This window comes from Sus scrofa, chromosome 15, assembly GCF_054392235.1.
Source record: "Sus scrofa isolate SSC_HxYL_T2T_F1_AM1 chromosome 15, Sscrofa_HxYL_maternal_Yorkshire_Landrace_v2.0, whole genome shotgun sequence".
NCBI classification, from domain to species: Eukaryota; Metazoa; Chordata; class Mammalia; order Artiodactyla; family Suidae; genus Sus; species Sus scrofa.
This window is the reverse complement of record NC_139397.1, coordinates 117,431,305-117,449,053: the sequence shown is the minus strand read 5'-3', so window position 1 is coordinate 117,449,053 and position 17,749 is coordinate 117,431,305. Positions and strand designations below refer to the sequence as shown.

At 37.7% G+C, this 17,749-nt stretch overlaps 1 protein-coding gene across 4 annotated transcripts in view; it reads left to right on the top strand.

Annotated features, from left to right (window-relative positions):
- SATB2 (SATB homeobox 2) overlaps positions 1-17,749 on the top strand; it is a 191,150-nt gene that overhangs the window by 83,102 nt on the left and 90,299 nt on the right. For all 4 annotated transcript variants that reach the window (XM_021076069.2, XM_021076068.2, XM_085000302.1 and 1 more), the window contains exon 6: positions 7,616-7,718. In XM_021076069.2, the coding sequence (XP_020931728.1) occupies positions 7,616-7,718 (103 nt within the window). The remainder of the gene's footprint in view (positions 1-7,615; positions 7,719-17,749) is intronic.

Sequence of the window (17,749 nt, the reverse complement as noted above, 5' to 3'; positions counted from 1 at the left end):
AACAATCACCCCCATCTATTTCCAAGACTTTTCATCACTCTGTAACCATTAAGCAGTGATTACCTATTCTTCTCTCCTCCTATAATCCCTGGTAACCTCTATGCTCTTTTCTGTCTCTATGGATTTGCTTATTCTAGATGTCATAGAATATTTGTCCTTTTGTGCTGGCTTATGTCACTTAGCATATAGATATGTTTTTAGAGTGGCTCTGTCTCTTGCCCCTAGTTGAAGTTTTATTGCCAAATATTTGAGGAATAAGAGGACTGATGGAAGTTACTGAACTGTGAAAATGTTATTAGATTTCCCAAATCATGGTGAAATAGTGTTTATGTGGTCTTTTAAAGACATAGACTGTAGGATAATGATTTTGTAATCTAAGAAAATCTTGCCCATTTTAGGATCATTAAAGGACCAACTTAAATGTACAATATGCCAGAATAACCAGGCAGTGAAATCAGGCAGCCAGTTGGCTCCATTGAAAAGAACATATTGATCACGTGTTCATCTACAGGCAAGTGGGTGATCAACTGCCTGGACCAGTATTGTCTTAATCAGTTGCTAACCGTCTGTTTCATTTAATCTTAAATTCATGTATATAGTGGAGATGCGTCCTGTCTCGTGTCAACCAAGTGGAACCTGTCTGTTTCAGTTATTTTCATGCAAGGTTGTTTTAGTTCACAGCCCTACCTCATGAACTCTTGTTGAAGGAGGCTCACAAGTGACAGCTTCAGAATAATTCCCATCCTGGTGATTGTGATGACTGTCTGAAATGGAAGTTAGAGAGTTGGCATTCTCTGGCCTGCTGTGCAGATAACCTCTCTGAATCCTCACAGCCTCCGGGGCAGGGATCAGTACTGCCCTTCCTGGGGGTCCTCCCATCAGACAAGGAAGCGTCAGGCAGAGAGGCTCTCACATCCAGTCTGGTCAGACTCCACAGCCCGGAGGAAGTGATTTTTTCAACTAGAATGGCAAAAGCTTTTAGTTCTGTTAGTATGACTCAGAAATGGGATGGAGGATAGTAGAAGACGGCCAAATGACATTCATTTTTCATGATAAAGTTATTCCTCCAAATCATTTTTTTCCCTTTACTATATCCTAAATTGGAATATTACAATAGTCTCATGTTTAATATGCTATTTAGCATATCAAAAAGCAGAATGACCAAGCTGAAAACAAGCAAAGAATGAGTATATCATTCATTGCCTGCATCAAGCTCTGATCTCCGTGTTAAGGTAGAAGGGGCGGCTTTGAGAGGCCAGGTTCTCCCCACCATCTTGCTCAGGTAGGGTAACCATTCACTTTGGTTTGAGAACATTCTTTTTTGCAGTGAGTGTATAATGGATCTGCAGCTTTGCTATTCTTGGTACAATGTTGCTGTTCTACCAGATCTCACTAAGCCAGAGAAAGCAGTGAAAGATTTCCAGTTGTTTTATCTTTCTTTTTTGGGGAGGAGGAAAAGGGGATGCTCAGATCTCTGTCTTCCCAAGTATATTGTACAAATCAACGTAACCTGTTTATTGTTTATTATTTTGCTTTTCCTATTAAGCTTTAAATTGCCTTTAGGGTCCTTAACTTTCTCTGATTCTAAACTCCTTAATGAACTCATATAAGGGGGGATAACTTTGGGGCTTTTTTTTTTTTGTCTTTTTTTAGGGCCACGCTTACGGCACATGGAGGTTCCCAGGCTAAGGGTCTTACTGGAGCTATAGCTGCCAGCCTACGCTAGAGCCACAGCAATGTCAGATTGGAGCCACATCTGTAACCTACACCACAGCTCTTGGCAACGCCAGATCCTTAACCCACTGAGAGAGGCCAGGGAATTGAACCCGCAAACTGATGGTTACTAGTCAGGTTTGTTAACCATGACGGGAACTCCATTTTGTTTGTTTGTTTTTTTTTTTTTTTGGTCACCTTGTTTCTTGTTTTGTCTAAAGAATTGGTTGCAGTACCCGCTTTGAGCTTGTGCTAGCTGGTGGAGATGGTGGAGAATACTTCCTTCCTTTCATCATTTTCCCTTCTCAAGAGACCCATGAAATAGTGTAGTCTGGTTGTCGTGTCTCTTTGTGGTGCGTTCCACTGCTATTTGACTTTGGACAAGATGGTTGTTCATTCCAAGTTTCCGGGACCTCGGTTTGAAAAATGGAGCCATCCTTATAACAAGAAAATAAAAAACAAAGAGAGTTTAAAATTTGTCTCAGGAAGCTAAAAGAAAATTCATTTTTCTTAGCTAAAATTTCTACCTAGCCATAATAAGTATTAATAACAGTGCTATGATATTCTCTTGCAGTGGGCTTAGAGTAAATTCAAATTAGCTGATAAACTTTGAAGTAACTAATTCTGATATAGTCTGATTCCTCAAATAGTTTACTTTGTTAAAAAAAACTTGCAAATATAAGTGGTAGATGTGTCAATGACTGCAAGAAAAGAAACTTAAGATTTTGATCCCCTGTATACAGTCTTCATCTTTAAAATTCGTTGATTGATTATAGAGAAGTATGAAATTTTCAAAAAATTTTCTGTAGTTGGGAAGACATCTTAAACCTTCCTATTTATTTCAATCCATAATATTTTTAATAACATAGTTTTGTCTACAGTCACTGTCAGTTGTGCTGTTTATGCTGTGACTAAGTGCCCAAAAGGGCTGCCTCAGTGCCCATCACACACATGTCTTCCCCCTTTCTTTCTCACAACCCCACCACCATGCAAAGTGGAGCACACTTAGTAAGTACAGAGTCATTTTATTAGTCACTTAATATCCTTCTATTTAATTATAACATAGATATTAATGTTTACTGAGACATAGTCCTTTTGTTTAAGTGTTGAATATAATAATACACATATCTTTTGGGTTACTTGTGCCAGTATTATTTTATACTAACATGGATACTAAGAAATTACTTGTATTCTGGATTAAAAAACCGGATTCAGATCTTGTTCAGTTATCAAAAAGCTGTGAATGTTCTAAAAGCACAATTGTATGGTTACTCTAGAATGCCTGGAAAACAAAAAAGAGCAATGAGGACTGCAAAATTATATATGTATTTTTAAAAGCAGTGAATGGAAATTAGATAGTTTTTGGCAGGGTGGTAGGTGGGAGAGATTTTTAATCATTACTCATCCCATTTTGCGGCAACTATATCTCATCAGGTCTAAGATGCTCTTGACTGGAAGATACATCCCAATTTCAGTGACTTGAAAGTCCCTTGGTATCCTAGGAGATTGGCTCTAGATACCTACATCCTCAGATTCTCAAGTCCCTTGTATAAAATAACAGAGTATTTGCATGTAACCTATGCATATCCTTCCATATACTTTAATTTAGAGTTATCTCTAACTTAAATGCCATGTTAATAGTTCCTGGGGTATGTGCGGCAAATTCAACTTTTGCTTTTTGGAGCTTTCTGGAGGTTTTTTTCCCAAATATTTTCAATCCACAGTTATTTGAATCTCTAGATACAGAACCTCTGGATGTGGAGGGATGGCTGTATTTTTAAAATGTGACTACAGAATGGATGAAATGTGGTAAATGCAGATTCTCTGTGCCCCAGGACCTCTAGAGAACACCGTTCCTTGTAGAGTAAAGGTCAGCATGGGCTGGGTCTGTGTTAGCCCCTTTCAGTTTTGTTTATAATGAATTAAGTTTTGATGTTTTTAAAATAAATTGATGCTAACATTAATATGTCCTTGTATTCAAAGTATTCCAATTAGGCCTGGTGATTCAGACTCATGCTATGAGAATTTATCAGTCTAATGTAGGGTTAGAGAATGTTCATATTTAAAACTGGAGTAATAAGACATAACATGACCTTTCATATAAAATATCCTCAAGATGTACCTCTTCTGGTTTTTTTTAATTATTATTTATTTATTTATTTATTTGTCTTTTTAGGGTCGCACTCACGGCATATGAAGGTTCCCAGACTACGGGTCGAATCAGAGCTGTAGCCACTGGCCTACACCACAGCCACAGCAACACCAGATCTGAGCTGTGTCTGCAACTTACACCACAGCTGGTGGCAATGCCAGATCCTCTACCCACTGAGCAAGGCCTAGAACTGAACCTGCATCCTCATAGATGTTAGTTAGATTTGTTTCCGCTGAGCCATGATGGGAACTCCACCTCTTCTGTTTTTAAAGCTCTCTCAGATTGAATTATAAAAATTTGCATCAGTATCAGTAAAGCTATTTTAAGGGTCAACTAAGTGTAAGGACCTGCAGGGAATTAATGTGAATAAAATGTGCCACAAGTTTGAAGAAACCCTTCTGGTGACTAAAGTTTCTCATATTCTAGGAAACTGTCTTTATTTGCTACTCAGTTCCTTTGCTCAGTTCCTAGCTTAAACCAATTTATTTTTTGTTCTGTGGTCAGTAGAATTAGAAACACATTTATAATAATATGGAGAAGAGAACAAATCGGATTGAATCTCTGGGTAGCCAACTTTTTTTCCCCCATTACCTTATTATTATTTTATGTTTCAGCAGTGCAGCATTTATTGTTCACCCATTTCACTTACCGCACCCTCAATCCTCTTCCCCTGTGGTAACCACTAATCTGAACTTGAATCTATGAGTTTGTTTTTATTTGTTTTATTGTTTTTAGAGTCCACATGAGTGAAATACAGCATTTGTGTTTCTCTGAGTTATTTCACTTAGCATAATACCTTTAAGGTCCATCCATGTTCTTGCAAATGGCAGGCTTCCATTCTGTTTTATGGCCAAGTAATATTCCAGTGTATACCATGTCTGCCAACTCCTCCTTTTTAAATGAATGTGAACCTGACTCTAGCATAAGACCATTTGGTGAAAAAGCTAATAACATCCCATTAACATGAGAGTGTTAATGAGGATGCATCTGGAGCAAAGACAAAGTAAGGGAGACCAAGGAGTGAGGGAAATGTGGATTATCTGGGGCCAGAGTGATATGGGTTTCTGTCCTGGTCTTATGGGCCAGGAGGAGTTGAGGGGCAGTTCCAGACAATACTTGGAACATTTTGCATTTTAATCTGCTTTGTAGACCATTTCGCACTGAAGGGTTTAGGTCTGACTCCTGCCATGGCTATGTATCTTATGCCTTTCCAGAGTGTAGCATTCATACAAACAACATAGAGAGATGACAAGTACATTTGCAGTTTTTCACATACACCAGAGTGGCCGGTGCATCTGTTATTAGGCTGCTTTCCTATTAAATTTTTCATTATTATGATATTGCAGTTTGGCATTTTAAAATTTCATCTTTGTCCCTTTTCATCTGTTATGTTTTAGTGACTCAGATATCCCACATCAGAACTGTGTTAGATACAAGGGAGAGGGAAAGAAAGAAAGAAAGAGACATAGTCATGGTCCTCAAGGGTCTTACAGACTGGGACAAAGAGAAAAATCTCAGCCCAGGGAAGGAAGGAACTAGTCCAGCTAGCCAGGAGACTTCTTTACTCCTTTGTCAGTAACAGACAGTATGGAGGTACCTTAGAAAATTGTGCATAGAACTACCATAGGACCCAGCAATCCCACTCTTGCGCATGTATCCGGCCAAAACATGCACCTGCATGTTCATTACAGCACTATTCACAATAGCCAAGACATGGAATCAACCCAAATGTCCACTGATAGATGAGTGGATCAGGAAGATGTGGTATATATACACAATGGAATACTACTCGGCCATCAAAAAAGGACAAAATAATGTCATTTGCAGCAACAGGGATGGAACTAGAGACTCTCATTCTGAGTGAAGTATGTCAGAAAGAGAAAGACCAATACCATATGATGTCACTTATATCTGGAATCTAATTTATAGCACAAAGGAACCTTTCCACAGAAAAGAAAATCATGGACTTGGAGAATAGACTTGTGGTTGCCAAGGGGGAAGGGGAGGGGGTGGGAGGGACTGGGAGCTTAGGGTAAATAGATGCAGAACGTTGCCTTTGGGATGGATTAGCAATGGCATCTTGCTGTGTAGCACTGGGAACTCTGTCTAGTCGATTATGATGGAACACATGAGAAAAAAGAATGTATACATGTATGTGTAACTGGGTCACCATGCTGTGCAGTAGGAAAAAAAAATATATATATATATATAAAGAAATAAAAAAAAAATAATAGCAGACAAAGCAGAACCCTGCCTCAGGAGCTTAGGATTCCATTGATTCTCTGAGGTAGCAGGCAAGGCTCCTAAAGTTCTGTGATACACTCAGGTGATACCAGCTCTTTGTGTTTCCAGGGCTGTGTTCAGATTCTCAGATGAAAAGAGTTCTCCTTACTCTCTCCTCTCAGAGAACAGAATTGTCATTTAGAGATCAGCGACTGCCGGGAGGCTAGCCATTTGCTATGGAGAAAGGACTAAAGAGGTTTCTGTGAATTGAATTAGGACCCCCTTCCTCCCATCAGTACTGCAGAGTAATTAAAAAGAGAGGGAGTCTGTGGGCTCACAGAGGGACCTGTCTTAAAATGGGAGTCTGTGCAGGACTGTCTGCTGGCATTGGAACCTTCTGGTAAATAACTTGCCAATGCCTTGATTTATTGTTATCCTCTTTATCTTAACTACTTTGTTGAAAGGCCATTAGAAGTTCTAAGATTTCGTTCAACTGCTCCATATCAGAGGATACCTTTTTTAAGAAAGATGAGATTTCAAGACAGGATGTAAAACCTTATGTAGGTCATTTGGATCTCTGGACTTATTTATGTCCATATGACAGAATTTGCAGAAATAAAATCTATATATAAAACATACACAAGTACAGGTACTATCACAGTCATTCGGGTATAAGTTAACATCTGCCACGAATCTTGGTCCAAGCATGCCATATTGACTGAAAACATATCTCTGAATGAAATTTAATTCAAGGTGCGCAGTTAGAATTTTTAATTTTTCACTGTTAAGTCAGGCTGTGCTCCCCTTCTCTTTCCTTTTAACTGCAATTACAAACGAATCAGCTAAGGGGTTGACCTGAGGAGAGAGAGGAGGATGAAGGGCAAGAAGGAATCAGGTACTTAAGGACTCAAAGTCTTCGCTTTGATTCATTTTTGGATGAAACACAGTACAAGTGTTATGTTTAGTTTCCCCAGGTCTAAAATAGCACTGTTAATTTTTTCATTTGGTGAATTTTCATAACAAGTGCTAATCACACGTTTCTATAAATTATATTAATTTAACTTATTTCCCTAAATGTTGTTCTGCACTGTGTAGCACGGATGTTCTCAGATTTTTGGCTGTGTAAGCTTGTTGCAGTTGGAAGCGGAACAGAAACATCTGAAAAGCATTATTTGGAATACAGATGCAGGAGCATCTGATCTCACCTTTTGCTCGGGTTCCTAAATCCCAAATCGCAACTGTCCTTTCTCTTTGCATTCAGTCTGGATGCCTGGCCCACCCTGCACTTTTGACATTATCCCAGGGTTGGATTTTTGGAGAATGCACTATCCTCATACAAGTTAGAGGAATAGTAAATGTCAGTAATCGAGGTCAATAGTTTAGTTTGCAGGAGTGTGACTATTTCAGATTTAAAAGACAAAGGAGATTGGTGTGTACTATAGTGTGCCTTTTTTTTTGTCCCTAAAGAGATATACTCGTACTCACATTTATGGAAGAATAACTGTTTTGTTTTGTTTTTCTTTACAGAGTATGATTTCATCCATTGTAAATAGCACGTATTATGCCAACGTATCAGCAACCAAGTGCCAGGAGTTTGGGAGATGGTATAAGAAGTACAAAAAGATTAAAGGTAAACTGACTTTTATTTTTGAAGCCTGTTTTCTTAGGTCAATGTGTTGTTGATTCTTGGGAGCTTATGCTAATTGAGATATAATTACTAATAAATTTTTTTGTAACTTTTGTAAAGATAGGATTCTTTTTTTATTGAGGTATAGGTGATGTGCAATATTGTGTTAGTTTTTAGGTGTACTGAAAAGTGATTCAGTTGTATATTTATTTTTCAAAAAAACACTGCAGGTTATTATAAGATAGTGAATATAGTTCCCAGTGCAGTACAGTAAATCCTTGTTGTTTATCTATTTTCTATATAGTGCTGTATATCTGTTAATTCTGTACTCCTAATTTATCCACCTCCCCTTCCTCTTTGGTAACTGTAAATTTGTTTTCTATGTCTGAGTCTGTTTTTGTTTTGTAAATAAGTTCATTTGTATTTTCTTTAGATTCCACATATAAATCATATAATATTTGTCTTTCTGTAACTTATTTCACTCAGTATAATGATCTCTAAGTCCATCCATGCTGCTGCAAATAGCAATATTTCCTCCTTTTTTGTGACTAATATTCTATTGTTCGTATATACCACATCTTCTTTCTCCATTCATCATAAGCTGATGGGCACTTAGATTGCTTCTGTGTTTTGGATGTTATAAATAGCACTGCTGTGAACATTGGGGTGCAAGGCAGAATTCTTAATATTTTCATCAAGAGATCCAAATTGGCTCCCTTTAAAACTAAGATGGTTGAACTAAAGTAAAATTCTTAGCATAACGTATGAAGTTTATAGTTTTCACAAGAGATGTTTGTGAAGGCTGAGATCTTTAGGAATGTTTTGAAGTGGTATATTTTAGTAGGCATGTCTATTTAAAAGACTCAATCAGGAGTTCCCATTGTGGCTCAGTGGAAACTAATCTGACTAGTATCCATGAGGATGTGGGTTTGATTCCTGGCCTCGCTCCATGGGTCGGGGATCCAGTGTTGCCGTGAGCTTTGGTGTGTGTCACAGGCATGGCTCAGATCCCTGTTGCCGTGGCTGTGGCTAGGCCAGCACCATAGCTCTGATTCGACCCCTAGCCTGGGAACTTCCATATGCTAACGGGTGTGGCCCTAAAAAGCAAAAAAAGATAAAAGGCTCAATCAGTCATATGCTATCACTTATATGTGGAATATAAAAAAAGGATACAATGAACTTATTTGCAGAACAGAAACTCACAGACTTTGAAAACTCATGAGTACCAAAGAAGACAGAGTGGTGGGGGGAGGGATGGGCTAGGGGTTTGGGATGGAAGTGTAAAATTAGGTTGTGATGATGGTTGTACAACTATAAATATAATAAAATTCCATAAAAAAAGAAAAAAAGGCTCAATCAATAAAAGCAGTCATTCTAGTTTAAATCAGCAGTCATTGTTGAAGTACCAGTTAACAAACTGAAATGATTGTGTGGTATCAGGAAATCTTTGGCCAGAAGTTAAGTTTTGATGTATTTACTTGGAGACAATTCCAGAGCAGTGGTTAAAGCAAAGGGACTCAGACCACAAGACAGGCTTGTATTCAAATCTTTGTCTTCTGTTTGCTAGCTGTGTGAGCTTGAACAAGTTATTTAACTTCACCAAGACTTAATCTCCTCATCTGAAAATTGGAAGTAATAAAAGTAAGTCACTGGCTAGCAGTGAGGACTAAATATGTTAAGACCTTCACAAAGTAACCTCTTAATATACAATAGCTATAATACTGTAACAGTAATTAATAGTGATAGTTGTACTAGCAGTAGCGTATTATATATGGAATTATATCTGGTCCTGAATATACAATTCACCTCTATAATAAATGGCATACTATCTAGGCCATCCAGCCCTTTAAATATGTCCTGATATTTTGCCTTTGCAAATTTATCAATGTTGGAAAAATTCTGTTGTTCTCACTTCAGTTTAAATGCTATTCAATTCAAATGAATACCCTGAGGGGGCTTGGGGAGTTTTTAGTAACTTAACAGGTTGGTGTTTGAGGGTCTTTCTAGTCCATATTTTGCATGATTATGCCATCATCCATCATGCTTTAATATAGACGTGCAGAGCCTTGCTGAAGGTTCACTGCCCCTGTCTGAGAGGGTTAAATAAGAATGTTTGGTAGGCAGGTAAAAGTAAAGGATGAATTTACTTGTTTGTACTACTGCAGTTTCCTCCAGGGAGACAATGTGGAAGTAATGCCTCTTGGCTGTTGAGTATTTGGGAGTTTGTTTACAAGGTTACCTTTTGAGGAAATGAGCTTTATTTGCATCAGTGGCACATTTCTGATTACAAAGGAATGAGAGCATTTTATGCTAAGTACACAATTTATAAGAAAAGTCAAGATGGTGAACTACCAGGAGGAATTAAGTTCACTGAAAATTGAATTAAGCTCCATTCCTTTTCAGCGTATTCTGAAATTCTTAGGATCCTCTGGTTTCTGGTGTTAGCACTTACTTTAGAGTGTTATTAATATTAACTCTTGTGCAGGATAAGACGAATAACTTTCTCATTACAAGACATGATTGTGTGGTTCAGAAGTGTTTCTTTTCTGTAAGTGTTGCCTCTAAGTTTTTCTTTGAAAATCGTATTGTTCAAGTGCTTGAACAATATCCTCTTTGGCTAAAAAAATCAAAAGAATCATGCAGCGTCAAGGTCATTTGTTAGATCCCATTTACTTGCTGTTACAAGAGAAAGGAAGTGAGTGTCCTCTTTTAATAGTCAGGAGTATAATTCCAGATTCAAAAAGACTGGAAACTCTTCACTCTAGTGTTTTCAGAATTGCCACTGCAGAATCTGTGTGTGTGTGTGTGTGTGTGTGTGTGTGTGTTCACACACACATTAATGCTTATGTCTACTACTTTTCTTCTTTCTTCCTTAGAGATTCAATTCTTCAAGCTCTATTTTTTTCTTCAAGATAGTAAATGCACAGTTAAATCTTTAAGTGCCATAAAAGTAGACTGAGACCTTGATTTCAGTCAGGAGGTCAAGGATCCACACCTGAAGAGGCTGCCAGACACTGTGTACACATGCTATTCAAAGAGATGAAGCTAGTCATTGCTGTTGAAAAGTGTGTGTGTGTGCATGTGTGTGTGTCAGTAGGAGGAGAAAAGGGAAGGTTAAGGTATGTGTGAAGTAAACACAAGCTGCCGTAAAACAGTTCAAGTGGTGTTGATTCATCAACCAACGGAGTGGGAGGAAAAACAAAGAATTCATGACAGGTATAATGGTGCACAGAAAATAAACACCCCAGAGAAGTGCATTTTATTAACTTTCGACCTTCAGAGAAAAGGAAGTGTTGGACCTATACGGGAACATTTCATTTGATAGAAGCTTTATGCTATGAATAGACTTCGCCATGGGAGTTCCTATCTAGTAGAAGCCATTTCTCATTAGAAAGCAGTGATTTAGTTTTGCAGTATTTCTATTTGTGTCCACCCATTTTCAAAATGGAAAAAAAAAAAAAAAAAGTAATGAATTTCGAATCTGGAGATGAAGTAGCAAAGCCAGAATTCTCCCTTAGGGCTCTTCCTGGGCACCTGGAAGTCAGAGTTCTCTATCTTTTCTGGCCCACCGCCCCTCTCACCCCCTCACCCCCCTCCCACTTTGTTTCCATTCCAGAGTTGCCAATTGACATGTCTCATTGCTGATATTCAGTCTAGAAGAAAATCTCAAGCTAACTTACTGATGTCCCAAACTAAATGCAGGCTACATTGTTAAACATGTTTCCTATTATCTGCTAATGTCTGTTTTAATAAAACAGTGGGAACTAAATGGTTGCTTCTTAATCAAAACCATGATTTCCTAAACATAAGCTATGTGATTCTGTTACAAATTGCCACATAGAGATCTCCTAGGTCAAAATTTTATTCTCTTTTCACAGAAATAAATAAACAGTAAAATAATTATATACTCTAAGAGATCAAAGTAAATATGACTAAAACCTGGCAAAAATAAAAGTCTACTGAAAGGATTAAAAAAAAAAGATCAGATTGCAAATTCTATAGTTAATGCTTAAATAAATATGAGAAAAATGAATAATCAATAATTTGATATCATTAAAAACAGATGTAAAATCTATATACAAACGGAATTATCTAAATTTTGAAGTAAACATTTTAATGTGCCTTTTTTGAATTTGTTGTTATTATAGCTAAACTATTTACACGTATTCTTTAAAAAGTCCTACGTTGGTTTGGTTTAACATGTTAACTTTATTTTCCCCAGTGATCACAGCAAAGCACATTCTGTTTACTTTTTTCCTTTAATTTCAAAGACAGTCATATTTGAGTTAGCATTAGTGTTAATTCAGGATGGATGGGGAGACAGTTTGTGTACTCTGGTTTTAAAGTCCAGAACCATGAACCTGCTTTCCAGGAGTTTTTGATATTGAAGGATATGAAGTGGGTAGATATGAAGTTGGTTGATTTAGATGACATTGTAAAATTGCTGTTCATCTCATACTCTAATTGCTTCTGGCCTAGGTATTACAATGTAGAACTCAGAAGCTCCCGGGTTTAAGAAAAATGTACATTTTGTAGAAGAGCAAAAAAAAAAAAAAAAAAAAAGAAAAAAAAAAGACTAATATTAACAGATTATTGTGTAGGTGTTTTAGTATTGGACACAAGGATAATACACAGGGATGTAGAAAGAAACTTCTGTGCTATTACAAAATTATTTTCAAGAATTTGGGGGATTATATAGGATATACCTATATCAACTTTTCTTTCATAAACTCTACACATTTTATTAAAACATTTAATTTTTTTAAGCCAAAATCTTCTTTTGTATTAAATCTGTTTAGACATAAACTTGCCCCATCATGTTTCTGAAACTGAGTGGCAATTATGGGCAATACTATTAGAAATTACACTATTATGGCAATCTGTTTTTGCAGGGGATCTTATAAGAATAGGAAAGTACCTTAACAAAGAAGGGCTCATGTGTTTTAAATGTTTCCTAATTAAAAATGCGTTAAAAGAATATAATTTTATATCTGAAGTGTTTTTCATCTGGCACCAAAATAAAATGAACTGTCGTCTTTGGTCAGGTCAGTCTCGAGTATTTAATATGTCACAAGAATTAAGGGGTCATTGAAAGTTCACACAAATCTAGTGGATATCATGAAATTATTTGTGTCATAAAATAATACCACTAGAATGAATGGCCCTAACCAAACCCCACGTTTTGGCCCCAAAGCAAAATTATCCCCATCACTTTCCTTTTCTCAATCATTGCTTGAGAACTGATTGGTAGTGGTCTTAATTTTATTTGTTTATTTGAGTTTATTTTGCAAATATTAAAAAGCTGGGAGAAATGAGGATTTTAAAAACCAGTGTTACTTCCTCAAGCCTGGTTTATTCTAGTAATCAGTATTTTATCTGACCCTGTCTGATCTAGTCTTGCAAGATCAAACGTCCAGGCCAGCAAGCAGACAGTAAACAAAGCCCATGGAGGGTTTCAGTAAACACAAAGATTAGATGTTGAATGAAAATTAAACTCCTTGAACTAGTTCTCTGTACTAAAGTGGTTAAGTGGGTTGTGATTAAAAGAAATAAGTAATTATGATCATTATAGTTGAAATGATATAATGTTACCACATTTAAAGCACCTCTTATACCCAAAAATGATTGTGTCATTTACAAAGTGGTGCCTCGAAGTTGAATAGAGAAATCAATGTCCTCTGACCTGGTTCCATAAGGCAGCTCTTGCTTAGCCATGGTGGTCAGGACAATGCCTTTAATCAACTGCCGGTACGTCAGCCACTGCCGCTGTTTAGCTCTGATGAGGTAAAAGCAACTTAACTTTTGTCTATCTAATTCTCCTGAGTCATGAAAGAAATTTACTTTCAGCTCTGGATCCACATGAGGGTATTTGACGAGGAAGTTTGTCTGCCCTCTGCTTCTGTTGTACCTTGTGTGAGGCAATGACAACATCCCATCTTTGCATTCTGTCTAAATATCATATTCATGGAAATAGAAACATAACTTCCACAAACAAGCCCTTTCCATCTTACTGGTCTCCACCGTTTGAAAGAGCTGTGATGATCAGTGATGTGCCTTCACTGATCACCATACCCTCCCCAGCTGTCCGGCTGTCCAATTAGAAGCTTATTGGTAGTGTCATCAAGTCGAAGAGTGGTGCATGAGGAATGTCTTGGATTTTAGCTCAGATGTGGACTCCTTTCCTACTTTAATCCTAGGGAGCTCATCCTAGCTGTACTGGTAGCTGCTTCTTTAGCCTGAATGTGTTTATTCATAAATGTTTAAAGAAGTAAAAGCATTCATTAGTCAACAGTGTGGTTTGTAGATGAAAAGAAACAAACTGGCTATCTTTTCATATTTATACTATTTATAAGCCATTTAAAATGCATGTTAAAAAAGAATGGACAGGAAAAAAAGGTCTGCTTTTATAACTTCTTCCTTTCTTCATCCATTCATCATATTTACTTATAATTTGAAAGAATTATAACACATAGTTCCTGGTTTCAAAAGCCCTTCATTCTCTATAAAATAAGGTAACATTTGGGGGATGAAGGCTATTTCGAGAAGACGCAGCACATGAGTTATACCTTGAGGACAAACTGAGCTTTGCAAAGAGAAAAAGGAGGAGGAACGTTTCGGGCAACTGCAAGTTCATGAATACAAACGCAGAGGTGCAAAAGAGCATGATGTTTTTAAGAAATTATGGGGAGTTTCCCATTATGTCCAGAATGGCAGTGCATTTATCATGACATTGTAATGTCACATGCCCAAAATGGCTAAGTTTTTTTTTTTTTTTTTTTTTTTTGCTCTTTAGGACCGCACCCATGGCATATGGAAGTTCCCAGATAGGGGTCGAATCAGAGCAGCAGATGCTAGCCTACACCACAGCCACAGCAACACCAGATCTGGGCCGTGTCTGCAACCTACACCACAACTCACGGCAACACTGGAGTCTTAACCAGCTGAGCAAGGCCAGGGGTCAAACCTGCATCCTCATGGATACTAGGTTTCGTTGTCACTGAGCCAGGATGGGAACTCCCAAAATTGCTAAGATTTTTGACTGGTGAAAAGGACAAGAGAGAACATGGCTGGGTATGGGATTGATGGTGACACCAATCAATTGGTAAAAGAGCTGAAATGTTTGGGACCTGGCTATGGAGAACATTTATGTTATAGTGATGAAAACTAAGATTGGGAAGGTAGTGGCTACACCTTAGGAAACTCTGAAAGCCCAGTTGAGACATTCTGAGAATCACTGAAGGTTTTTCAGCAACGGAGTGAAATAATGAAAATGGGGGTTAAAAAAATTCTCTAGAAACCTTCTAAAACTATGTCTGGATGTGAGTATGTATGGCAGGAGGAGAGGCAAGTGGGAGGGATAAAGGGAGGTGTACACACCCTGGAGGATGCAGGCAAAATATAATTTATTTCAGTAATATGTGGAAGTGAGACAGTGAGGGAGTGAGGCTTTGGCTTTGGTGGCGGAAGTGAGAAAGAGAGAAGTGACCAATGCAATATAATTTTAGGAAAAGAAAGGGAAATCAAAGTAGAGTCCAATGTTTTGAGCTTAAAAGACTCTTGATGGTTTTGACAGAAATGGGACAATATAAACTGAGAGGAAGTTGCTGATGCTTCACCGAGAGTTGGTGAACTAGATAGAAATGTCCACTGGACCATTTAAAGAGTAGAGCCAGCTGACCAAAAGACAGGACTAGAGAATAGATTCTGGAGCCAGATTTTTGGGATGTAATAGTTAAAATGACACCAAAGGAGGATTCTCTGAAGGAGAGAGTGAGAGCAGGAGGGGACTGGAAGTTTTGAGAGATAAACAGGCCATGTGTTAAGAAGACATGATTAGGAAGAAGGTGAGGTTTCATGGTAGCCAAGGGAAGATGCGGTACTAGTGGAGAAATGTTATCAAGGGTGGCAGGAGGAGAAGGAGAGGTTATCTTAGAAGGAGAGGAGGCTCTTAGCTTTGGCAAAAAAGGGATCATAATGACATTGGCAGGAGCTATTCCCCTGTAGTGTGAGAACAAAGGGAAACTATATGCATCTGAGATGGAAGGTGGCAAGGAAATGAGGAGAGCAAATACTGACTTGGTGAGGAAGGGCTGTAAGAGCAGCAAGGTGCAGCATTGGGGTTAAATGTAACACATACTTTTACCCCCACCTCAGTGTTCAGGAGAGAGAGGATGGAACCAGAGGAGGCCAGATGCTCGGAAGGAGAAGGATGATAAGCAAGAGCTCCCAGACTAGGAAGGGATGGGGTCTGAGGCACAGATGACGCCTCACCTTTGAAAGAATGAGAAATGGCTATGTCTTCTTCAGAACCTGGAGGGAAGGAAGGAAGGGAGATGGATAAGGAGACAGGGCTTGGAGATGGAGTCAGTGGTAAAGAATGAGGCATCTCATGCCATATGGTAGGGGAAGAGGTGTGGTGAAGGAGAGAGAGTGGTTGGCATAGGGCTTGATGAGGAGCCCTGAACTAGGTTCTGGACCCACTCTGTTTGGGAAACAGTGAGAGAGAAGCAGGGAGTTGCATTGAGATGACATAATTAGGACAGTTTAGGTCTCTTTAGTTCTTAGCTTTTCCTTACAGTATGCTTTAGATTTCTCATCGCTTCCGATTTCCATTTGTCTTGCTGAGAAACAAAATTAAAAACTCAAACATGAAGATAGATCTGATGATGCCTAATGAGGAATCTGCAGAGTTGCCAAATGAGGGGTTTTGTATGTAGACCAAGAAATGTCCAGTTCATTTAAAATCTGTTATGATTGTGGTGACATCCTCTTATTCTGGGAAACCAGTAGGTTAAATCAGAGAATTCTCTTGGTCTCTTGATCGATTCAATAAAAATTCCTATTTGCTTTTCCTCAGATGGTTTACAGAGTTAAAAGCTGAAAAGCACTTATATCTGCAAGGCGCTCAAGTGCCATGAGAGATGCTAGGACGAACATAGACTATTCATTGTCTGTGGTAGGCAGTTAACTAGCTGTTTGCTGACTGATGATAGGCCTTCACTTTACCCTATGCAAGAATTTGAGATTATCTGACTTTGGACTTCTGAACTCCCAAGGAAATAGACATAAATCTAGAGTCATCTGGAGTATAAGTCAGGCTATGAGTTCTAACATGGGGCCTTTTAAACTCTCAACTTCTAAGTTTCTTGTTTCATAGTAAATTTGATTCTTGAATAATTTCCCTACTAGGCCAAAAATTCCTTGAAAGAATGTCTTGGGGACCCATCCATTTTGTGCCATTCTCTGAGCCCTGGGGACATAGGATATTGAATATTGTAGATACTTAGTAAATATTAATAGAATTGAATTTAATATAGATGAATTTATTTGAACATATGCACTTAGAACAATTTTATTTTTGCACATATTATATTGTGACTAATCTTATTTGTTATCAGATGTGTCAATTGAGGGAAAAAAGAAAATCTTTGCTTGTTTAATTCATATTACAAATGTCCTTAGCAAACTAGTAATTGGTTAAGATCATTCTATTTTTATGTTAATTAGTTATCGAGCTAAGGATTTACCAGTTGTTACTCAGTTCCACTGAAAGAGACAGTAACACCTCTATTAAGTAAAAATTAGAGACCATTTACATAGCCTAAGAAAGACATCACTTTTGAGGTGTTTCTAGCAAGGTTATTAAGTATTTTCCTTAAAATAATGCCTCCAAACCTTTAAGCCCGCTGAAATCAGAGAGGATGGCCAATGAAAAAGATTCATTTTTCCTTAATAGGTTGAGTTAAAGAATTAATCCACATAGAATGCTCCTAAATAGTAATATAAAATTTCTAAAATATGATCTTTTTATATCATGTGTGATTTCACTTGTGAAATTATAGTTTTAGATTAAAATGAAGAGTAAAAACCAAGATGTTATTAGATATAAGTAGCTTTAACCTATCGGAAAGTTATAGGGATATTTGAAATGATCAATATTGTCAAGTTATGATAAAGCATTATTTGAAACCAAAAGGGTTTCAGATGCAGTAAAGGTGGGTAACGCTCACTTTTTCCACAGAACATAATGAGTC